This window comes from Neovison vison, chromosome 6, assembly GCF_020171115.1.
Source record: "Neovison vison isolate M4711 chromosome 6, ASM_NN_V1, whole genome shotgun sequence".
In the NCBI taxonomy this organism is placed as follows: Eukaryota; Metazoa; Chordata; class Mammalia; order Carnivora; family Mustelidae; genus Neogale; species Neogale vison.
Window position 1 is genome coordinate 154417711 of NC_058096.1, and position 25143 is coordinate 154442853.

At 47.8% G+C, this 25143-nt stretch overlaps 1 protein-coding gene across 4 annotated transcripts in view; it reads right to left on the reverse strand.

Annotated features, from left to right (window-relative positions):
* The window catches only part of OSBPL10 (oxysterol binding protein like 10), a 309890-nt gene that overhangs the window by 20775 nt on the left and 263972 nt on the right, over positions 1 to 25143 (reverse strand). For all 4 annotated transcript variants that reach the window (XM_044252621.1, XM_044252620.1, XM_044252619.1 and 1 more), the window contains 2 exons: positions 21649 to 21798; positions 2985 to 3462 (listed from right to left, as the gene is read on the reverse strand). In XM_044252621.1, the coding sequence (XP_044108556.1) occupies positions 2985 to 3462; positions 21649 to 21798 (628 nt within the window). The remainder of the gene's footprint in view (positions 1 to 2984; positions 3463 to 21648; positions 21799 to 25143) is intronic.

Here is a 25143-nt window from a genome sequence, read left to right on the forward strand (position 1 = left end):
CAGACACCCCCACTCTGAGCCACTCTCACTCAACAACCACCAACAATAAGAGAAAGTGAAGGTGCTGGCTCACCTCAGGGTGGGAAGCGGGGGACACACCGGGGGTAAGAGGACCCACCTTTCTCAAGTAAAGTTCCAAAGGAGATGGATGTTGGTCATAAAGGCTGCGAGGTGAAGGAAGGAGCCCCAGTCCAGGACAGAGCAGGGTAACAGAGCACCCAGGGAAGAGGGGAGAGAGGCCCAGAATGTGCCGGAAGGGCCAAGCTAGCAAGACAACAGGATAGGTAACAGGTCTGTACACAGCCTCCTCACCAGAGTCCACTCCTGAGGTGGACAGCTGGGGAGAGACGGAGTTTCACGGACTGAAGAAATCCCTAAATCCCTAGATTTGCAAATCTTCACCTTTATGGAAAATCTCCAGATCTCGGTCCAATGTCAAGAATCCTGACTCAGGGGCCCTGAGGCTGGGAGGTACCTGCCCGGTGCTCTCCTTTACGAATTTGTGACTTTGCCTTGCCCTGGCACGGGGCAGCAGGCACTGTCTCTGAGCGCAGGGGAATCCCCAGAAAGGCACTGGAATAAATTCCCTGTGTACCTGAAAGTGCATTTACCTTTATCAGAAGATCTTTTATTCATTGAGCACCTTACCCTGGCTAATGACTGAAAGTATGTGTGGGGCAGGGGAGGGAGGAAGAGAAAAGAAAGGACTTGTCTGTCTCCCTCCAGCTGTGCCCCTGGGCCCTCCCTGCTTCCCCCTCATCAGTTCCAGCAGCCCTGGGGATGGGTTCCACTGTCCACAGACTCACTCAGGGAAAAAGCCCGAGTCCTTGCAGACCCCCGAGCTAGCCTCCCGTGGCCTTCCTCTCTGACCTGTCCCCTCTCCTCCCGCCATCGCAGCCACCACGAAGTTCCCAGAACAGCCTGTCTCACATGCTTGCCCAGGTCCCGCGAGCCTCCTGCTCTCTTGGCCAGGAGCAGCCTTCCTCCAGTGTCCACACGGCTCCTCTCTCACCCCCGGCAAGCGTTTGCTCAAAGGCTGCCTTCTGGGGGAACCTGGGGGGCTCAGTCATTAAGTGTCTGCCTTCAGCTCAAGTCATATCCCACAGGGTCCTGGGATCCAGCTCGGAATCAGGCTCCCTGCTGGGCGGGAAGCTTGCCTCTCCCTCTTCCTTCTCTCCCTGCTTGGGCTCTCTCTCACTTTGTCAAATAAAATTAAAAAAAAAAAAAGAAAGAAAGAAAGAAAAAAAAAAAAGGCTACCTTCTTGTGGAGTTCTGTCCTAGGAACAGAGGCAGCACCCCCTTGCTGGGCGCCCCACTCCCTATCACCCCGTCCTGCTTCGTCTCGTCAGCGCCGGTCACACGGCGCGTTTCCTGCAGGGGCCTTGTTTTCTGTGACTCACGCCTCGGTCGTCAGCTGAGGGCAGGGCCCTCCGTCTTGTCCCAGTCCCTGCGGTGTGCCTGCCACCAAAAACGGCACTTTTCGTTTCACAAACGCACGGGTAAGCTATCTGAACCACCCCATTAGAGCGAAGGCAGTCAACACACTTGAAACAGGTCTCTCGAGAAGGTGCCGTCGACGCACTTGGGCGGTGAGTGGACCTGAAGGTGTGAATGGGCTCTGCACCCCACCTCCTCCCCCAAACCCACATTTCACCCCCAAGTAATTCATTATGTGGGAGACTTAGCATAAGGAACAAAACAAAACAGGATGAGATCGGAATCTCCTGCACCCAGATTTTTGTTTCAAAATCAAAGGCCTTCCCAGCCACCAGCGCATCCCATCTTGAGGCTCCCCTGCCCCAGCCCCACTGCTCCCCGGTCCCTCCCCTGCTTATTTTTCTGCACAGGACCTCACACCTTCCCACACAACCTACATAATTTTATTTACCAGGAAAACAGAAGTAGAATGGAAGTTGAATGAGGACAGAGATTGCGGGGGGGTTCTATTTTGTTTCTACAAGAATCCTTTTCTCCTAACACAATGTCTGGCATCTAGTAGGTACTCAATAAAAATGCCCTCAGGGAACGAGAGGTGTTCTCATCTCATGGGCTTTCAGAAGGACTTCCAAGGAGTCGTGGACTTCCAAGGAGTTGTGTACTCCCTGAAACTGAAGACTCAATTTTGCATTGGGTTTTTTCCTTTCCCCGAGAAGAGAATCCATAGTCTCAAAACCTCAAAGGAATCTGTGACTCAGAGAAGTTGGAGAACCACGAACAGAGACACCTCAGTGTGACAAAGACTCTTACAGGTTTCTTCCAACAATGAATAAACTTCATTCACAGCTATTTGCTAAAATAGGAATGCAAGAGTCACACAGGGTGTGATTACATTGTTCTTGCTTCAGAAATCTCTAGCAGAAACCAGATATTTGCCTTGGGAATGTTTACCAGGAGATTCGGAATAGGCAGCATTGTTATTCTTCCTGTGAGCCAGAACACCGGAGAGAATGAACAAAAATGTGTCTTCACAGATTTGGAGCCAATTCTCAACATTCATGCAAAGCTGAGGGAAATCTGGGTGGTTCAGTCGTTAAGCGTCTGCCTTCAGCTCAGGTCATGATCCTGGGATCAAGACCTGCATGGGGCTCCCTGCTCAGCGGGAGGCCTGCTTCTCCCTCTCCCACTCCCCCTGCTTGTGTTCCCTCTCTCACTGTGTCTCTCTCTGTCTAATAAATAAAATCTTTAAAAAAAAATTCATGCAAAGCTGAAAATAAAAATAGTACATAAGGTGGGACTCATAACAAGTATAGGTGTCAATGACCTAGGTGTATCCCACCTCGCCTACAACCTGGGCCCCACTGAGAAATTACCAGGGCCTCAACCCAAAATAACAAAATCTGTCCCTCTTTACCACTGAGCCACCCCCCCCAATGCCAAAACAAAATAAAAACAAAGAACTTCACACACAGGCATCCATCATCTATCAGCTGTGCAAACATCACCGTGTAAGAGCCAAGTTCCACCAAACGTATGACATGGCTTACCTTCCCCTATCATGGAGACCCCCACGGACATGCCCATGAACTTGCTTTTGGTCCATACATGAGTGTTGACGCACAGTCTCTTTTCCTTGCACTCACAGTAGAAGCAGGAGATGGGGGGATGATGGGACACCTGCTCGGCCACAAACCTGAGTTTGTAGCTTTTGGAAGGGTCCTCAGCTGTCAGCTGTTCATGGCCAGCAGGAGAATGGGGGGAAGTCCTCTTTGGCTTGACCCTGTCTTTGGGAACCTCCCAGGAGCAGTGAAACGTCTCACCGATGATGGGGTTGTAGGGCTTCTTGGCCAGGGCCCCCTTGCGGCCCTCATGGAAGGCCGTGAGATAATATTCCACGAAGCAAATGACTCTCTCCTCTGGTGTGGCCCCGGCGGTGATGGCCAGCAGCAGGTCCGGATGGGCCATAAAGTCTGCGTACATCTCCAGCAGGGATCGCTTCTCCAGGATGAACGTGGGAAGCACCACCTGTGTTGGCAAGGAGACAGAAACAGGAGACGCCGTGATTACACAGGAGGCTGCAACCTCTACCTAGCAAACCCAACGTGGCTTCAGCCAGAGCATGGTTTCTTTGGACTCCTAGACAAACGACATATCAGGGGAAACTACGTCTAAGAAAACAAGGTAGTTGATGTGGCTGCAGGGGTGGCATAAAGCCAACCTGGTTTCGCGGTCGAGAAAGTTCAGAGCGGCTCTCCGCTCAGCCGGGACTCAAATGGCGGTGTCTGCCTCCCGCTCTACCACTCTCTGTCCTCGCACAAAACCCTCTTTTACTCCTCGTTACTTAGAGATGTGAAGAGAAGAGCTCGGAAGGACTTTGTACTTTCCTTTCTGACATCAGACACAAGCAAGGGGGGTGCTCAGTGTGTCCCCACAAACACGGACACTGGGGGTTTGCGGGTGCCGCATCAAGAGAGGGTCCAGGTCGACCACCACCACCACTGAGAGGGTCTATTTGGAGAGCTCTGTTAGAAGAGTAGCATACAAATCCCGACATGAGCAGAGCAGAGCAGGAGTGAGGAAGAGCCCCTGACCAGGTCTCTGGGAGGGAAGGCCAGTTAGCAAGCCAGCAAAGGTCCAGAGCGCTGCCACAGAGGAGAGGGGCTGTGCATGAAGCCTGCTCAGCAGGGCTGGGCCAGAAGAAATAAGCAGAGGTTACAAAGAAGTGGGCTGGCCCTTAATACAGAACCTTCTGGTAAGTGGACGGACAGGCTGCACAGGGACTTTGGATTTAACAAGCCTTGGGAACAAACACCTCCAATCTAAACACTTCCATCTAAAATGGAAAAGAAGACACAAATGTCTCCATCTCCAGGTCTCCCCAAACCACCCCATTTCCTGTCCTCTCCCTTCCCCGGCAGGACCCTGTGATCATGAGGGAACCCGGGAGGGAAAGGGCAGAATTCCAAGGAGGGTGGTCAGCCCTGAGGGACTCAATTCCCATGAAGGGGGCTCCATGGCCTTGGCTTGCATCCCTCTCTGCCTCTGCAGACTGGGGCTTCTCCAGCAACAATCCCAGCTCTGGACGAGGACAATTGTCAAGTGTGTACTCGAGAATGAAATTACGAGGAAAGAACTGGCTACCATTATTACCCTCGCAGTACTGACCTTTGAAAAGGGCAAGAACACAAGATGGTTCCCCCCACTAGTATTTCTGAACTCAGAAGCTGAAGGATTAAAACAAAACAACAAGGAAAAAGAACTCCACCTGGCACCCCAAATCACTGAGCACCAGAACAGAAAGGGACCCTCAGGGTGATGGAGTCCAATGCTCCAGTTTCACAGGTGAGGGGACAGAGACAAGGAGAGGTAAGGGAAGGCACCACACAGGAACCTTGGGGTTCCCAACTGCCACCCAAATTCTTCCCATTACCCCTGATATGGCACAAGTATCTTCTTCTGGCCAATGGCAGCATTTTCTTTCCCTCAGTGGACTAGGGAGGTAAGAGTTCACTGGACAGAACAACTGGGACAGCTGGGCCACCTCACCTACTGTCACTGATTAATTAGTCAGGGGCAGGGGGTTCCTGAGTGGCTCAGTCGGTTATGCGGCCAACTCTTGATTTCTGCTCAGGTCATGATCTCAGGGTCCTGGAATCGAGCCCCCTCACTGGGCTCTGCACTCAGTGGGGACTTTGTTTCTCCCTCTGCCTCTGTTCCTCTCCTCCTCCAAGAGCATGTGCCCATGCTCTAAAATAAATTAACAAATCTTAAAAAATAAATAAATAAGTGGGAAGCAAGAAGTGGTCCACAGGAAAGAGGGACCCATGAACCCCACCTTCTGGCCTATTCTACTCCTCCTGGAATGACTAGGCAATCCACCTGTCCAAAAATTACTGATTACCACGGGGAGGGAGACCATCAGCAATGAAGAAAGACAAGCACAGCGCCCCCATCTGGAAAAGTGCGGCTATGGCTTCCCAACTGGCCTCCCTCCTGTCAGACCTGCCTTGATTTCTTCTCCACACCACAGCCAGGCCTATCTCTCTAGAATCTCTACAAGAGATAAATGAAGTCCAGCCTGCCCCCTCCCACCTCCCTCTAGTGGGACATTATCCCTCACTTTCCACCTCCAGCCCTCCCCTTACATACCCCTCCCTACACACACACACACACACACACACACACACACTCAAATCCCGTTTTCCTTTTTTCAGCCTCCTCCTGCCTTGTCCAAATGATGACCAGCTATTCCTCTCAAGGGTATCTTCTTCTGTGAAGCTTTTTCTGATGGCTCCTGCTTCCAAGACTAAACCAGCAACTCCCTCCTTCAGATCTTCACCACACCCCAAACATCTCCACCCTGGCATCCACAATGCTTGTTGTAGTAGAGAGCATCACGACAGTGGGGGGACTTCTTTTTTTTTTTTTTTTTTTAGTGGGGGGACTTCTGGAGGGCTCAGTCAGTTAAGTGGCTGCCTTCAGCTCAGGTGATAGCTGAGAACTTACCAATTTCCAAAGCCAGCCCTCCCAGATGGCAGACCCAGGGAACGTGGTCTCACAGCCACCAGCAAGGCCAACCCCCTTGGATATATATTCTACACTTGAAAATGATACTGTCATTGCCTTGTCAACTGCCTTGTCAGAGCTGGAAAAGGTAGACTACCCAGAGAGACGGAGGAGGATGGATTGGCAGCGGAAGGACAATCTCTTCTTTCATCCCTTGTCGGTCTGTCGGGTTGGTGTTTCTGGTACTTTCAAAACCAGCACGCTGGGGCGCCTGGGTGGCCTTAGGCTCAGGTTGTGATCTCTGGGATCAGGCCCCGCATCGGGCTCTCTGCTCAGCAGGGAGCCTGCTTCATCCTCTCTCTCTCTCTCTGCCTGCCTCTCTGCCTGCTTGTCTGTCAAATAAATAAATAAAATCTTAAAAAAAACACACACAAAAAAAACAGCACCCTGAACATTTTAAGCATGATAAGATGATTTTCTCTAAAGCAGATTTCTATCTCTCATACGATCTTCCTGTCTTGTGTGTGTGTGTGCGCGCGTGCCTTTGCAAATAAGTCACTTCATCATCTGTTCCTTGGGCAGTGGACACTAGGAGATACAGAGCCAAGAAGTGGCGGGTGCTAATTGGGCTATCTGCCTGCAATGGAGATGTGAGTGATGGCCCAGCTGTGCAGACCGACAGCATCCAAATGGCTGGGATTCCTACTGGAGAATTTATCGAGCCATCAATAAGGGCTGCCTTTTCTCCCATTAACATAATTAAGACAATGAACTACTTTGGGGAAAGAGGGGGAAAAAAAAAAAAAGATCTGCATTCGGGACTCAGAGAACAATTAATTACATTTAAAGTTGTGTCAATCTAGAAGCAACTAATCTCCACGTTGGACTCTTAGAACTTCAAAATAATCAATCTCTGAGAGAGTCAGAGGGTCCAAAGAGAAAGTCGCAAGAATCTCTTCCCCCGAACAGGGAACGCAGCAGGCTTCTGCAAAGAAAGGCCAAGAGCAGGTGCAGTTTTCTCCAAAGAAACTTTTTTTTTTTTTTTTTTTATTTGAGAGAGACAGTGAGAGAAAGCATGAGCGAGGAGAAGGTCAGAGAGCAAAGCAGACTCCCCATGGAGCTGGGAGCCTGATGTGGGACTCGATCCCGGGACTCCAGGATCACGCCCTGAGCCGAAGGCAGTCGTCCAACCAACTGAGCCACCCAGGCGTCCCTCTCCAAAGAAACATTTAAAAACCTTGAGAATCATCTATGTAACTCTGTCCTGAGCCTGGCGGACCCACCCAGTGCCAAGGAGCCGGCACAGAGAGGCTGAGACCACCCAGTGAGACAGATCTCTGTAGTCCTTTAAGAGAGCCAGGGAAAGAACGTGAAACTCCAACCTTACAAAATAAAGGGTGGATAATTCACATGCCAAAGGGTTCTTAGCCCACAGAACACTCCCCTGGCTATCCTTAAAATGCCAGCTCCCAGAGTCCCAAGATAAAGCCCCACATTGGGCTTCCTGCTCATTGAGGAGTCTGCTTCTCCCTCTCCTTCTGCCCCTCCACCCACTCATTCTCTCTCTCTCGCTCGCTCTCTAATAAATAAATAAAATCTTTAAAACAAAACAAGATTTAGAGAGAAGAGCCAAAGGCATCAGGAAGGTTAGTGGACACAATACTTGGAGGGAATAGGACACTGCAAATCCATAGCTACACCAGTGGGGCTTCATTTCCAGGGCAAACCCTGACTCTTATGACCCTCTTCCTAAAAACTTCCCCACTGGGAGGAGGAGCTGAAGTATAGCAACACTGATATTTGGCATACCCTGACTAAACCTGGAAATTTAGCCTACTAAAACCATCAAAGGAGAGAACCTGTATGCCCAAGATGTCTGCTCCCTCCCGCTAGGATCGAGAAGCCGCAGAGACACACATGTCCCATCACACTAGTAGCTGAGCACATCCAAGACTGTGTAGCAACTTTGTGGAAAGCTGTGCAGCCAGTCAAGAGTACACGGGCAAGGGCAGCGTTCTCTTCCCCAAGCCCGCCGGTGAGGACATGGCTGTTTGCGTGGTGGGATCTGTGGGGTCAGATCCCACGAGATCTCCACCTGATTTTACAAATGGTGCTACTGCAGCAGTTCAAGTGATTCTTTCGAATCATAGAAATTTGTGAATTATCTCAGCCAGCCTCTCTCACAAAGAGAGAATCTTGTCTGCCGTAATTACTGGTGGAAGCAGAAAGTGTTAGGGGTCCCTGGGAAAAGAAAGAGGAAGACCTAGCTTTCTTGACATTAGAAAGGTCATTTGAGGTGCATCCCCTCACCTCCCACTACCTAGTGAAAGAAGGTAGGACTTGCCCCTCTCAGACCAGGAGATAGCCTCAGTGCAGACAGTAAATCTGTGGCAAAACTCCCAGGGTGGATTCAGAGGTAAAAGTGGACTTGAATGGTGGGGAGGAGTCAAGATGGCAGAGAAGTAGCAGGCTGAGACTACTTCAGCTAGCAGGAGATCAGCTAGAGAGCTTATCTAAAGATTGCAAACACCTGCAAATCCATCGGCAGATCGAAGAGAAGAACAACAGCAATTCTAGAAACAGAAAAACAACCACGTTCTGAAAGGTAGGACTGGCAGAGAAGTGAATCCAAAGCGACGGGAAGATAGACCCCGGGGGGAGGGGCCGGCTCCCGGCAAGCGGCAGAGCAACGGAGCACAAAATCAGGACTTTTAAAAGTCTGCTCCGCTGAGGGACATCGCTCCAGAGGCTAAACCAGGGCGAAGCCCACGCGGGGTCGGCGTGACCTCAGGTCCCGCAGGGTCACAGAAGGATCGGGGGTGTCTGAGTGTCGCAGAGCTTGCGGATATTGGAATGGAAAAGCCGGCTGCAGAGACAGAGCCGACAGTAAGCTCGCAGCTCGGGGTTACCTTGAACTGGCCGCAGGCTCGGTGAGCTCGGAGCGCGGCCGGAGGTCAGGCAGACGGGAGTAACTGGGCGCTGTTCTCTGAGGGCGCACTGGGGAGCAGAGCCCCGGACTCTCGGCTCCTCCAGGCCGGAGACCAGGAGGCCGCCATTTGTATTCCCGTCCTCCGGAACTCTATGGAAAGCGCTCAGGGAACAAAAGCTCCTGAAAGCAAAGCCGAGCGGATCACTCAGCCAAGACCCTGGTAAGGGCGGTGCAATTCCTCCTGGGGCAAAGACACTTGAGAATCACTACAACAGGCCCCTCCCCCAGAAGATCAACAAGAAATCCAGCCAAGACCAAGTTTACCTACCAAGGAGTGCAGTTTCAATACCAAGGAGAGCAGCAGAATTCCAAAGGAGGAGAAAGCACAGCACGGAACTCGTGACTTTCTGCCTGTTATTTTTCTTAGTCTTGCAGTTAATTTAATTTTTTTCTTTTTCATTTTTTTCCTCTTCTTCTGCTAAAATTTTTTTTAACTTTTACTCTTTTCTTTTTTAACGTTTTTTAACTAGTTTATCTAATATATATATTTTTTATTTTTTATATTTTTCTTTATTCGTTTTCTTTTTTTAAATTCTTTTCTTTTCTTTTTTTATCTTTTTTTTCTTTCTTTCTTTTTGAACCTCCTTTTATCCCCTTTCTCCCCCCTCACGATTTGGGATCTCTTCTGATTTGGTTAAAGCATATTTTCCTGGGGTTGTTGCCACCCTTTTAGTATTTTACTTGCTCCTTCATATACTCTTATCTGGACAAAATGACAAGGCGGAAAAATTCACCACAAAAAAAAAGAACAATAGGCAGTACCGAAGGCTAGGGACCTAATCAATACGGACATTGGTAATATGTCAGATCTAGAGTTCAGAATGACAATTCTCAAGGTTCTAGCCGGGCTCGAAAAAGGCATGGAAGATATTAGAGAAACCCTCTCGGGAGATATAAAAGCCCTTTCTGGAGAAATAAAAGAACTAAAATCTAACCAAGTTGAAAACAAAAAAGCTATTAATGAGGTGCAATAAAAAATGGAGGCTCTCACTGCTAGGATAAATGAGGCAGAAGAAAGAATTAGCGATATAGAAGACCAAATGACAGAGAATAAAGAAGCTGAGCAAAAGAGGGACAGACAGCTACTGGACCACGAGGGGAGAATTCGAGAGATAAGTGACACCATAAGACGAAACAACATTAGAATAATTGGGATTCCAGAAGAAGAAGAAAGAGAGAGGGGAGCAGAAGGTATACTGGAGAGAATTATTGGGGAGAATTTCCCAATATGGCAAAGGGAACGAGCATCAAAATTCAGGAGGTTCAGAGAACGCCCCTCAAAATCAGTAAGAATAGGCCCACACCCCGTCACCTAATAGTAAAATTTACAAGACTTAGTGACAAAGAGAAAATCCTGAAAGCAGCCTGGGAAAAGAACTCTGTAACATACACTGGTAAAAATATTAGATTGGCAGCTGACTTACCCACAGAGACCTGGCAGGTCAGAAAGAGCTGGCATGATATTTTCAGAGCACTGAACGAGAAAAACATGCAGCCAAGAATACTATATCCAGCTAGGTTATCACTGAAAATAGAAGGAGAGATTAAAAGCTTCCAGGACAAACAAAAACTGAAAGAATTTGCAAACACCAAACCAGCTCTACAGGAAATACTGAAAGGGGTCCTCTAAGCAAAGAGAGAGCCTACAAGTGGTAGATCAGTAAGGAACAGAGGCAATATACAGTAACAGTCACCTTACAGGCAATACAATGGCACTAAATTCATATCTCTCAATAGTTACCCTGAATGTTAATGGGCTAAATGCCCCAATCAAAAGACACAGGGTATCAGAATGGATAAAAAAACAAAACCCATCTATATGTTGCCTCCAAGAAACTCATTTTAAGCCTGAAGACACCCCCATATTTAAAGTGAGGGGTGGAAAGAATTTACCATGCTAATGGACATCAGAAGAAAGCAGGAGTGGCAATCCTTATATCAGATCAATTAGATTTTAAGCCAAAGACTATGATAAGAGATGAAGAAGGACACTATATCATACTCACAGGGTCTGTCCAACAAGAAGATCTAACAATTTTAAATATCTATGCCCCCAATGTGGGAGCAGCCAACTATATAAACCAATTAATAACAAAATCAAAGAAACACATCAACAATAATACAATAATAGTAGGGGACTTTAACACTCCCCTCACTGAAATGGACAGATCATCCAAGCAAAAGATCAACAAGGAAATAAAGGCCTTAAACGACACACTGGACCAGATGGACATCATAGATATATTTAGAACATTTCATCCCAAATCAACAGAATACACATTCTTCTCTAATGCACATGGAACATTCTCCAGAATAGATCACATCCTCAGTCCTAAATCAGAACTCAACCAGTATCAAAAGATTGGGATCATTCCCTGCATATTTTCAGACCACAATGCTCTGCAGCTAGAACTCAACCACAAAAGGAAGTTTGGAAAGAACCCAAATACATGGAGACTAAACAACATCCTTCTAAAGAATGAATGGGTCAACCGGGAAATTAAAGAAGAATTGAAAAAAATCATGGAAACAAATGATAATGAAAACACAACGGTTCAAAATCTGTGGGACACAACAAAAGCAGGCCTGAGAGGAAAATATATAGCGGTACAAGCCTTTCTCAAGAAACAAGAAAGGTCTCAGGTACACAACCTAACCCTACACCTAAAGGAGCTGGAGAAAGAACAACAAAGAAACCCTAAGCCCAGCAGGAGAAGAGAAATTATAAAGATCAGAGCAGAAATCAATGAAATAGAAACCAAAAAAACAATAGAGCAAATCAACAAAACTAGGAGCTGGTTCTTTGAAAGAATTAATAAGATTGACAAAGTCCTGGCCAGACTTATCAAAAAGAAAAGAGAAAGGACCCAAATAAATAAAATCATGAATGAAAGAGGAGAGATCACAACTAACACCAAAGAAATACAAACTATTATAAGAACATACTATGAGCAACTCTACACCAACAAATTTGACAATCTGGAAGAAATGGATGCATTCCTAGAAACATATAAACTACCACAACTGAACCAGGAAGAAATAGAAATCCTGAACAGACCCATAACCAGTAAGGAGACTGAAACAGTCATTAAAAATCTCCAAACAAACAAAAGCCCAGGGCCAGACGGCTTCCCAGGGGAATTCTACCAAACATTTAAAGAAGAACTAATTTCTATTCTCCTGAAACTGTTCCAAGAAATAGAAATGGAAGGAAAACTTCCAAACTCATTTTATGAGGCCAGCATCACCTTGATCCCAAAACCAGACAAGGATCCCATCCAAAAAGAGAGCTATAGACCAATATCCTTGATGAACACAGATGCGAAAATTCTCACCAAAATACTAGCCAATAGGATTCAACAGTACATTAAAAGGATTATTCACCACGACCAAGTGGGATTTATTCCAGGGCTGCAAGGTTGGTTCAACATCCGCAAATCAGTCAATGTGATACAACACATCAATAAAAGAAAGAACAAGAACCATATGATACTCTCAATAGATGCTGAAAAAGCATTTGACAAAGTACAGCATCCCTTCCTGATCAAAACTCTTCAAAGTGTAGGGATAGAGGGCGCATACCTCAATATCATCAAAGCCATCTATGAAAAACCCACCGCAAATATCATTCTCAATGGAGAAAAACTGAAAGCTTTTCCGCTAAGGTTAGGAACACGGCAGGGATGTCCATTATCACCACTGCTATTCAACATAGTACTAGAAGTCCTAGCCTCAGCAATCAGACAACAAAAGGAAATTAAAGGCACCCAAATCGGCAAAGAAGAAGTCAAATTATCACTCTTTGCAGATGATATGATACTCTATGTGGAAAACCCAAAAGACTCCACTCCAAAACTGCTAGAACTTGTACAGGAATTCAGTAAAGTGTAAGGATATAAAGTCAATGCACAGAAGTCAGTTGCATTTCTCTACACCAACAACAAGACAGAAGAAAGAGAAATTAAGGAGTCAATCCCATTTACAATTGCACCCCAAACCATAAGATACCTAGGAATAAACCTAACCAAAGAGGCTAAGAATCTATACTCAGAAAACTATAAAGTACTCATGAAAGAAATTGAAGAAGACACAAAGAAATGGAAAAATGTTCCATGCTCCTGGATTAGAAGAATAAATATTGTGAAAACGTCTATGCTACCTAAAGCAATCTACACATTTAATGCAATTCCTATCAAAGAACCATACATCTTTTTCAAAGAAATGGAACAAATAATTCCAAAAATTATATGGAACCAGAAAAGTCCTCGAATAGCCAAAGGGATATTGAAAAAGAAAGCCAAAGTTGGTGGCATCACAATTCCGGACTTCAAGCTCTATTACAAAGCTGTCATCATCAAGACAGCATGGTACTGGCACAAAAACAGACACATAGATCAATGGAACAGAATAGAGAGCCCAGAAATAGACCCTCAACTCTATGGTCAACTAATCTTCGACAAAGCAGGAAAGAATGTCCAATGGAAAAAAGACAGCCTCTTTAATAAATGGTGTTGGGAAAATTGGATAGCCACGTGCAGAAAAATGAAATTGGACCATTTCCTTACACCACACACAAAAATAGACTCAAAATGGATTAAGGACCTCAATGTGATAAAGGAATCCATCAAAATCCTTGAGGAGAACACAGGCAGCAGCCTCTTCGACCTCAGCCGCAGCAACATCTTCCCTGGAACATCGTCAACGGCAAGGGAAACAAGGGCAAAAATGAACTATTGGGATTTCATCAAGATCAAAAGCCTTTGCACAGCAAAGGAAACAGTTAACAAAATCAAAAGACAACTGACAGAATGGGAGAAGATATTTGCAAACGACATATCAAATAAAGGACTAGTGTCCAAAATCTATAAAGAATTTAGCAAACTCAACACCCAAAGAACAAATAATCCAATCAAGAAATGGGCAGAGGTGAAAAAATAATGAATAATGTTTTTCTGAAAATAAATAAATTGGAAAAAAAAAAAAAAAGAAATGGGCAGAGGACATGAACAGACATTTCTGAAAAGAAGACATCCAGATGGCCAACAGACACATGAAAAAGTGCTCCATATCACTCGGCATCAGGGAAATGCAAATCAAAACCACAATGAGATATCACCTCACACCAGTCAGAATGGCTAAAATCAACAAGTCAGGAAATGACAGATGCTGGCGAGGATGCGGAGAAAGGGGAACCCCCCTACACTGTTGGTGGGAATGCAAGCTGGTGCAACCCCTCTGGAAAACAGCATGGAGGTTCCTCAAAATGTTGAAAATAGAACTGCCCTATGACCCAGCAATTGCACTACTGGGTATTTACCCTAAAGATACAAACGTAGTGATCCAAAGGGGCACGTGCACCCGAATGTTTACAGCAGCAATGTCCACAATAGCCAAACTATGGAAAGAACCTAGATGTCCATCCACAGATGAATGGATCAAGAAGATGTGGTATATATACACAATGGAATACTATGCAGCCATCAAAAGAAATGAAATCTTGCCATTTGCAACAACATGGATGGAACTAGAGTGTATCATGCTTAGCGAAATAAGTCAAGCGGAGAAAGACAACTACCATATGATCTCCCTGATATGAGGAAGTGGTGATGCAACATGGGGGCTTAAGTGGGTAGGAGAAGAATCAATGAAACAAGATGGGATTGGGAGGGAGACAAACCATAAGTGACTCTTAATCTCACAAAACAAACTGAGGGTTGCTGGGGGGAGGGGGGTTGGGAGAAGGGGGGTGGGGTTATGGACATTGGGAGGGTATGTGCTTTGGTGAGTGCTGTGAAGTGTGTAAACCTGGCGATTCACAGACCTGTACCCCTGGGGATAAAAATATATGTTTATAAAAAATAAAAAAATTTTTTAAAAAGTGGACTTGAATAATCTTTGTGGGCTCTAAAGTTCCCTGGACTGGGTACACATTCTTGAGTCATCTTTGTGGGCTCTAAAGTCCCCTGGGCACTCAGACACTGGCCCGAGAGGAGAAGGAGATTTGGTGATGCTGACCCTTGCCGCCCTCCTGACTTGGACCTAAGCTCTGTCCCAATTCCATGCTGTCTTCACCAGTGTGCACTATGTATGCACCCTTGGCTTACAACTGCCCCAAATTCGTTGTTCAGGGAGACACTGCTTTGGGAAACATCCCTGGTGTTCTCCTTTACTTGTGGCAAGTAAAATCCTTCTTTCTCCTAGTCTTTGGCTTGATCATGTCTCTTGGCTTGACACTAAGAGGGGAACCCAGTTTCAGGTAAGAATGGGGTAGGCACTGTGTACCTTCAGGAGAGGGAGGGACCTCCTCACCTGAGGAAAGCCCAATCCTCCTTCCCTTTGCCTTGCACGAGTTTTAACCACAATCTCTATCCCCCAGACTCCCACCTACTCTATGGACTCAGCTGGGCCATCTGGAACAACACGAAATACACTGTTCTAGAAGATACCCCTCTCACCTCATCCCGTAAAATTGGGAGTTTTGGCTAACTCCTCCCCCCACAGAGGAGTCCAGGTGGGTCACCTTGCTACCCACAACTGTGACCCTCCTCCACCTCAGTTCCCAGCATGCCACTCTCCACCCATTACCCCAGATGTCCCACCTCACTCCACCTCATCCCAGCCCCACCAAGACCAACAGACCGGCGACCCTGTTCTGTCCCCTACCTCGTTTCCTGCCATGTGGGCATGGAGTCCACGGCCCCGCCTTACACTTACCCCCTCTTATCCTTGCCCCCAACCCCCAGGCTCTGCCACTTTCTCCCCCAGAAGCTCAACTCTGCCATAATCCAGCTCCTCTCATTCTCTATGCCTCAACCTGCAGCTCCGCCTCCCTGGAGGGGGCGAGACAACACGCAGATGGGTCTCACTTTACGTCTCTGACCTAGAACAAACTTAAGTGCCCCTGTGGGAGGGTATGGCCATCCTCCCACTTTCTAAGTTGCCCTGAGACCATCACTCCTTTCCTTGCTGCCGTGTTTGGCCTCCTCAAATCTCTTACAAACCTCACTCCGTATCACATGACCCCCCTGCTTCTGTGGTCCCTGGGATAAGTGAAGCAGTGCACGGAGCGTGCCCACGATCGTCACAGAGCCAGCTCCCCTGCAGCACTCAGCAAGCACGCCGCTGACGCCTTCGCACGTCGGGTACACATGCGCACAGAGCAGCCCCACGGAAGGTACAGCTGTCCCGGGGTCACAGTAAGGAAACTGAGGCACTCAGGTTAGGGAACTCAGGCTCAGCCCTGACAGTCTGGCTCAGGGCCAGCTGCTTCACCCTGGCTCTGCCTGCTCCCCAGAGGCAATGGCTACACTGTCCTGTCCAAGGGGGACCCACTGCCCATGCTCTGGATCCCCTGCCCTCCTCCTACTCGGGTTCCTGCAGCCACCACCCCTCTCCTCTATATTCCTACCAGCACCAAGACACCTTCAGAAATGAAGCCTCCCAAGGCCAGGTCCACCTCTGGCTTCCACCCAACTTTCTGCTCCCCTTTTACTATATTCAAAGCTCTTGAAACAGCCATCCTTCCTCTCTGCCATCACTGTTCTTCTTAATCTCCCTTAAAGCCACCCCATCAAACCCTGACAAAAACAAAAGCAATGGTCTGTTTCCAGGGCCAGTCTTTCTGGACACCCCACAGCAGTTCCACACAGCCGACAGCTCTTCTCTTCCTGGAATTATTCCCTTCCCGTGGCTCTGTGAACTCACACTTCTCTGGTTTCTGTCCTACCTTCCTAGCTGGCCCTCTCAACCTCCTTTCCAGGATCCTTCTCATGACCCCAACCTCTACAAATTGGGGCATCACAGGACTCAGTCCTTGGACATTCCTTGTATCTTCACTCACTCCCCAGCAGGACTCATTCCCACCTCCTGGCTTCAAAAATCCTCTGTTCCTTGTTTGTTCTCAGCCTTGTGCCTGAACCTCGCTCAGAACCCTCAGACTTCTAAGTCAACAGCCTACACATCCTCTCTACTTGGATGCCCATCTCAGAACTAAGAGACCCATGAGGAATTCATGCTATCCCCCAGCCTGCTTTTCCCATGGTCTTGCCCTACCCTGCAAAGGGCGGTGGCCATCAGGGGCACCACGTGAACCACGGCTCCTGCAAAGCACACTTGCTTTAATCAGTACAGAGGCAGTGACACTGTGCCACTCTGGAGCCCAAGTTTTAAAAAGGTTCCTCTGCTTCACACTTGTCCTCCTGGGAACTTTGAGTTCGCCCTGTAAGAAGTCTGGCTTCCCAGCCAGAAAGACCATGCGGGAAGGACACACGGGTAGAGATCCTAAGACTTCATGGAGAGACAAAGACAGGCCCAGCTGTCTCAGCCACGTCCAGCCCACCACCAACCTGCCAGCTGACCAGAGACATGCAAGTGACCATGGACCATGGACCAGACAGACAGCAGGCCCACCCAGTTGAGCCTGGCCCAGCCCACATAGTGAGAACAAACAAAACGGCTATTTGAAGCGACAATTTTGAGGTGGTTAATTCCTCAGCAATTGGTCATGGAGACAAATGGCAACTCTAGTTTTTATTCCTGTAGGGGCTCAGGTCAGAATCCCAGAATCATTCCTACACCTCTTTCACACATGCTCTGCATCCAGACCATACGCAACCAGGACATCTGAATCCTGTGGGTACACCCAAAATCTGTCCCTATCACTCTGCCATCACCTCTCATTTCCTCTGTGTCTACCCCTCCCCCGCTGCCTGCAGCCCACTCGCCTGCACCCCCGTTCACCTTCCACAAAGGTCAAAACAATCCCTTACAAGTAGATTGTGTTTCTTCGCTCAAAACTCCCCAGTGACCACCACGTCACTCAGTCCCAAGTCCTTACGGTGTCCTAGGAGCTCCCTCCATCGAGCCCTGCTCTGCTGCAGTTTTCTCTCTCTCTTCCTGTCTGCCGCCTCCCTCCCACGAGCTCCAGGAGGGATGCTGGATGTTTGCTCACGGCTGCACTCCCAGTGTCTAGAACACTACCCGGCAGGTGCATGTCTCCATAAGTATGTGAATGTACGCATTACTGTCTTTGATATCCCTGACGTGGAGGTTAAGGAGGTCATAGACCTCCGGTTCCACCCAGCATTCTGTGGTCCCTCTCCCTGGAGGCCAGGTAGAGCACAGTCCCTCCTCCTTGTATTTCTTGCCTATGTCCAACTCTCTGAAGCGTTCTTGTTGCCCTCAGCATCAAGTTCACCCTCCTTCACATGACCCACGAGGCTGCGCAGGATTTGGACAGCACTATCCACTTCAGGTTCAACTGGGCCCCTCACCAGCATGCACTGGACTCCAGTCACACTGCCTCATGCTCTCCGGCTTTGCCCATGCTGTTCCTTCTGCCAGGAATGCCCTCTCGCTCCTTCCACTAATGCCCATCAGCCTTTGGGCTCAACCTAAATGTCCCTTCCTCAAAGCGCCCGTCTGTGGCCCGCCATCTTTCTGTGGTTCCTTCTCTCTCTCTCCTTTTCCCTTCTAGGCTACCCACAATTTGTGGAAATGGAGTTGGTAGTCACCAGCAACTTGGGGTTGCGGAAGTGTAGCTGAGGGGGGGATGGCAGCCAGGGGTGCTTTCAGTGGGAGAACCAGCTGCATGTTTTGTGGGGGCAAAGTGAAAAATGAAAATGAAAATTCCCGTACTCAAAGTTATTAAGAATTTCAAGAGATGATGCCTGGGATGGCTCAGTCATTAAGCGTCTGCCTTTGGCTAGGGTCATGATCCCGGGGTCCAGCGATGGAGCCCTATGTAGGCTCCCTGCTCAGCAGGGAGTCTGCTTCTTCCCCTGCACAACCCCCCCCCCACGCCCAGCTCGTGCTCACACTCTCTCTCAGGTAAATAAATAAAAGTTTTTAAAAAAGAAAAGAAAAGAATTTCAAGAGAGCAACAATACAACATTCTATCGAGCACAGGCTGCCTCTGAGATGGGGGCTGTGGGACTCCACTGGTCACATGCCCAGGAGACTGGCCCAGTCTGGGGACCACAGTTAATTAACCGGGGCACAATGTCACATGGGATACCCAGCCATGCTGGTGACTGGTGGATGGGTCAATCCTGGCCACCTCCTCAAAGATGGGGCGGTGTACTCGTTTTATGGAGAGTGACCAGAGCGCCATTCCTGAGTTAAGAAGAGCCAGGTGCCTGCTCCTCAGATTCCGGCTACATCCGTCCCCTGCCAATCCGGTACAAGCTCAACGTCATGACAGAGGCAAACGCCAAGAAAAGAGAAGGGGGTGGTAAGCAAAGAGAGACAGTCATCAACCTTTCCACGAGGCAATCAAAGGTTTACCTCTTCCTGTCACAAGCATTTCAGGTCATCAACTTTTCCCTTGGTTTTCGAATAATAGCTCCTTCCCAGTGAGTAAGTTAGTGCACCTCGGACTAGAAAAGCTTTCCTTTCAAATAGCCAGCTGAGTATTCGATAAACCTAACAGTTGGCTCTTCTAGGAATAGACCAGGGCTCCCAAAATGCAAAGCAATTATATCCTAACAAAATAATAACAGGAGAGGCATGGCTCCTAGGATTTATTTTAAAACAAGAGAGCCATAACGTGAGGTCTCAGAGATGCTCAACCCGCTGTAACGGAGCCCTCTCGCTATTTTATTGTGTTTCTCCACATCTGACCTGGATAATTTCAGTGTCTCTGACATTCTCTTTCCTAGATCATTCATGATTCTATGTCAAGGCTTCACAAATATTTTTTCATACAATCCACAACGAGAATATGTTTTACGTTGTGACCTAGTACACGCACATCCACAGAATTGAAATAAAAATTTCATGGGAGGTATACGCTGAGATTTTCCATGGTGTTTTACTTCATTTTTGAGAAATGATCCTTTGACCCACTACATCGGTTTTACAACCTACTAAATGGGTCACGACCCACAGTTTGGAAATGTGGTTTTAGATCATACTAGCCTATATTATTACCCACATTCCTTCCACCAGATCTTAACTGAAGCTCTATCTGAAGTGTCCACAAATCCAAAAGAGTAAAAAAGTGGCTTTTATAAAAGCAAGCATTTAGGGGAGCCTGGGTGGCTCAGTCAGTTAAACATTCGACTCTTGATTTTGGCTCGGGTCGTGATCGCAGGGTCGTGGGATCAAGGCCTGCATTAGGCTCCACACTCAGCCCCTCCCCTCCTATGCTCTCTCTGACTCCCTAAAATAAGTAAATCAATCTTTAAAATAAATCTATAGAAATAAAAATTTAAATGATTCCTCTAGCAAAAAGGACAGGACCATTCTAGAGCTAGAAGGCTGAATCGGAGGGAATGAGGCAGGATAACACAGACCAGGTTTTCACGGCACAGTGAGCAGATCCAAGCACAGCGCTGAGAGCGGCGAAGGCAGGGAACCTTCTGAGGTCAGGCCTCCCCAGCATGGGGCCACCATTTTCTTTAGAGTGCTACAGTCTCCCAGAATATCAGACGCTCACATTTAAATGCAGAAAACATTCCACAGAAAAGGCTTTTCTGTCCTCTTGGAGGCTCCTGACTCCTTGGTCCCCCGTAAGCGACCAGTCACCATTTTGTCATCTTCCTCTTCAAAGAATATCTCACACTCGCCCCTCCCCTCCCCTTCCTGGTTCTCTGGCCTCCAGCACCGTCTGAGATGAACCTGTGGTATCCACACCCATCACGGCAGCCAAACAACCCAACCTCTCTGACAGCAGTTTCCACGGGGAGGTGCCTTCAGTGGCGTGGACCATCTCAAGCATGTCCACCATTTTCTGGCTGGCCTTCAGATTCTAGAACCTCCATTTCCCAGCACACCCTGCCCCGGTCTCTCCCCAGTAGCCGTCCATCTACCATACCACGCAGTCTCATCACACAGGAAGCGCTCAGTAAGGTTAAGAGTGATGTCGCGCCTACTACGAGTCCAGCACCAGGCTGGGGCCCTGCTTGCTCCCTCCTATCTCGCCGCACCCTCCTAGGGAGGCAACAGGATTCAGCATCTGGCTAGAAATGTAAAAAGGTGGGCACCAGCCCCCCCACCCATGCCACCATGCAACCCTTCGGCTACATATAGAATTGCTTTCCCTGCTTGCCTCCAGAACGAAGCCATGGCTTGGGGTGAGGGAGGATCTCTAGGGGCTCAACAACTTGCCATCAGTAGTCAGGACACCAGGTTCTCCTAATACTGCCCCCCAGGAAGAATCCTGGCTGAGCACAGCACCAGGAAGAGTCAGTTGCTCTTCTACCAAACAACAGGTCTGTTTCCTTGCAGGTGGGTAATGGGATCCGAGTTCCCAACAAGCTTGCCCTTTGGGGACCAGCCGTTAAAGCTAATGCCAGTTGGCAGGAGGTTGTGGCCAGGCTCACAGCGGCCTCACTCCTGGTGCTGCCGTTTTCCTTCCTCTGGGGTCAATATGCCACATTTGTCTCATCTGCCACATCTGTCTCTACATCTTCAATCTTCTCTAGAACACAGCAGGAAACAAAGAAATCTTATCTTGAATTTTCCCTATCATCTCCTGTACTTCTTTAGATGCTAGGACAGAGTCCTCATGCTCTGGGATGAGCACTGATACAAAAACATCCTTTCAAATCATCCCTTGGAATATCCATGCTCAAATGCCATTTTGGCCTTTTTCCCCACTCTACTTCCCCAGTCTCACCACGGTGATGAGAATGTGAGTAGAAGAGGCTTGGGGAGGTGAGGAGAGACAGAACCCAAACCACGGGCTGCAAACCCAGTGGGACATGCCAACCTACCTTAGTCAAATCCATTCCCAGTTTGAGCTGTGAAATGAGATGAAGAATTATACTCCGTTGATCCTCCATGACGCCCAATTCTGTCTCTTCCTTATCTTCAGTGTCACTTTTTTCATCTTCGGACAAAACCAGTTCAGGGCCCGAGTTTGGCTAAAACAAGATCATTGATAAAAATCACCAGCAGGTCCAGCAGAAGTAGGGACCCATATGCTTAGAAATGATTGAAGAGAAACAAAGTATTTCTCTGTAAGCCAGTCCTATTAGCCACAGGGTGGAAGAGGACTATTTCGGGTTATAGTTCCTTACTGGGGTTCTTTATTAGTTCTTTCAGCTGTTGTGCATGCCCATTCCTTTTCTCCATCATCCCCTATTAGCAGACATTCCCCCCCAAAAAAGAAAATTTCCCACTCTTCAAAAAACTATATGGGTATGAGCTCCCTTACCTGGACTATGCTGATACAATATCTTCCTTTTAATTTATACCACCCAAAACCACTTTATATCTAATGCAAACTTTTCTGTTACTAAGCAAAAGTCAGACACCCCCGGGACAGACCGAAATTACCTTAGTTACGAGAAAATTTACTCTGAGACTATTTCTACTCACATCAATTAATATCACTACACCAAGTGTGGAAAAAAAAAAAAAAAGCCTCAGAGCTGGCATTACTTTAGGAAGGGAGACAAAAATAAAAATTAAAGGAAAAACACAAATTTTATAATGCTGTAACTCAGGCTAGCCAAGAGACCTTGTTTTCCTCGATGCAAGTTTATTAATTCAATTGCTTGATTCTGATTTTTCCAATTACATAGTTAACAGGCAAGTTAATGAGCAGAATGTACAAGAGGGATTACGGAGCACCGCATTTTCCAAGACCCCAGTATCAAGATCTCCGGCCTAACATACACATGCTGGCCATTCCTTACCAACACTCGGGGGAAAAAATATAGGGCTCTTCTTCCCTGGGATAGGCATTTAAAAAATTTCCATCAAGATAGACATTTTCCATAGACATATTTCTCAAATTATTCTTAATCACCTTTGAATGACCCCAGTTCTGGAGAGACCACTGGGAAGACCTCAGTGAATCCCACGGCGGGTAGGCTCTCCCCCGGGCCAAGAGTTGCATTTTCCCCCATTGTGTGCCTCGTCTCCAACCTCGTCGTAATGTGTGTTGTTTGACATCATTGGAAAATTGTGTTGCCAGAATATACTGAAATAACTAAGGACCCCTGGCCCCATCCTGCTCCATAGGAGACTCACCAGATGACTCTGGGGAGGGGGAAGCAGGCTGCCCTGGCTCTCTGCTAGGAAGCTGGAGGAGGAGGGGCTCCAAAGGCCACTCTACCTCTCCTCCAGCTTCACCTCTTAGACACCCACCTGCTGTGTCTCAGTGCTGCTACCGGAATGGCTGAAAGGCTAGGAACAGTAGGGTCATCTTCGGACCAACCTGCCCCTCCTGACTCTTTTTTCTCCCTCCTCCGGAGTTCAGTTTTGAAGTGTACAGTGGTCTCATTTCACTGGGATTTTACAGCCCAGTCACCACTGAAGTCAGAAAGCTCGGACCCAGTCCCAGTCCCTTCCAAGGGCAAAGGTGCTGCTCTTGCCACTTCCTTTGTAGTGAGCTGGTGGGTAGTACTCTGTGTTAGTAGACTTCCCCTTAAGGCAGGGGCGGGGCAGCTGGGGAAGGAGAGGACAATGCCCTGGGTTTCTTGCTTTCGGAGGAAAAAGATAATCAAAAACAAATCAAGCTACCAGCATGTACCCACACTAGGGGAAGAGGGTACTGCGGCATGCCGAGTCCTTAACCGTCTCCACAGGAAGGGGAGCCACCATCTTGAGTACAATCATTCCTACTTGAAATTAGTTGTTCTCACCAAGTACTGAATGCAGACTCAACAAATCAACAAATCAATTGCTCAAGTGAGGCGGCCATAAGCTTTATGAAGCAGAACCATCCTTCCTTCAGAAAACGTGATCTCCCATTTGTCCACACAGCAAATGTCCATTCTCTGTGCTCACCTTCTCACCTGCTGCAATGTGTTTACAGGACCACCTGAGACCACACTTCCTCCTGCTGTCTGCCTTACTTGGAAATTAAACCCAGTTTTCTTGCGCTTTTTCAGGTGGCCAGGAAGTCTTTCTGCAAGATCCTGCCACATGACTGATATGAAGTACACACATCAGTGTGCACACAAACCTCCCCAGGTCTCCCGTTTCAACCCAACATTACATTTCCTCTGTGTCAGTGATGCTTCTCAGAGACGCCTGCTCGAGCAGAGAGAATGAAGGCTGGTGCATGGGCCGCAGAAGCTGACTCACTCCAAGGAGACTGGAGGTCAGAGCTTGTGGGAGCCCTAAGGTCCCGGCAGGGGAAGAAAGGCCAGGAAGAGCCCGACACACATCACTGGATTGGATCCTCAGCAAACTGCCTCAGCTTAATCAAGGATCCACAGCACTTCTCTGCCAGAGCTTCTGAGAACGTGCCCTCCTTCTTACAGTATGATTTGCAAAAGCCTCTCCTACCCAAACTCAAGTGAATAAACACGGTTAAAACAAGGGAGGTGGGTGCCTGGGTGGCTGGGCTGAATGTCTGACTTTGTCTCAGGACATGATCTCAGGGTCTTGGGATCAAGCCCTGCGTTTTCAGGCTCCCGGCTCAGCGGGGAATCTGCTTCTCCCTGTGCCTCTGCCCCTCCCCCTACTCATGCTCTCTCTCTCTCTCTTATAAAATCTTTAAAAAAAAAAAAGTGGTTTAATTCATTATGTTGTTAGTGAATGTCTTAGAAGACAACCCCAATTCCAGTTCTAAAAGACTGGAACTCAGTCTTTTGCAGAAAGGCGAGGCCACCCTGCATCGTGGGTCGAAAATGAGGGCAAGAGGAAGGAAGACAGGAGTATCGAACTGGACAACCCCGTGAGAAAGAGGTCAGCTGGCAACGTAAATACAGCTCGGTCAGCATCCACAAAGCACCCACTGTTAACAGCGCGGCAAGAAATTTCAGAATTTGAAGAACAAGGCTTTGTTGGCCTTTTAAAGGCAGAGAAACTTTCCTTTTCAGGTCAAGAGTTTGTAGATTCTGCTGGTCTGCTGTGAAATCCAAAACATCGATAAGGTCACGGGATCTATAATCCATAATCAGGCCCACACGCCCCTTCCAGACCCTCACCCTCCCACTCGAGGCACTTTGCTTCACTCCTGGAGGCCCCTGCATGCTCGCACCCTCCAGTCCCTCGGGACTGCTTGTAAAGCCATGAGCACTGCCTCCAGGTGCTCCAAGGCAGCGGGACAGTGTTTCTCGATCTCAGAAGAAAACTGAAAGAAAGAAACTGAAGAAAACTGAAAACGAGAAATGGTTTTAGAAATGCTGGGAAAGTTCACATGACTTACTAAGCCAGAAGCGTCATCCAATTTCCCCACCCCGCAGAGATCTCTACAAATGAGCCAGCCCAGCCATAAAAATGAATGCCAACTTGTAAGACAAAATGGAATC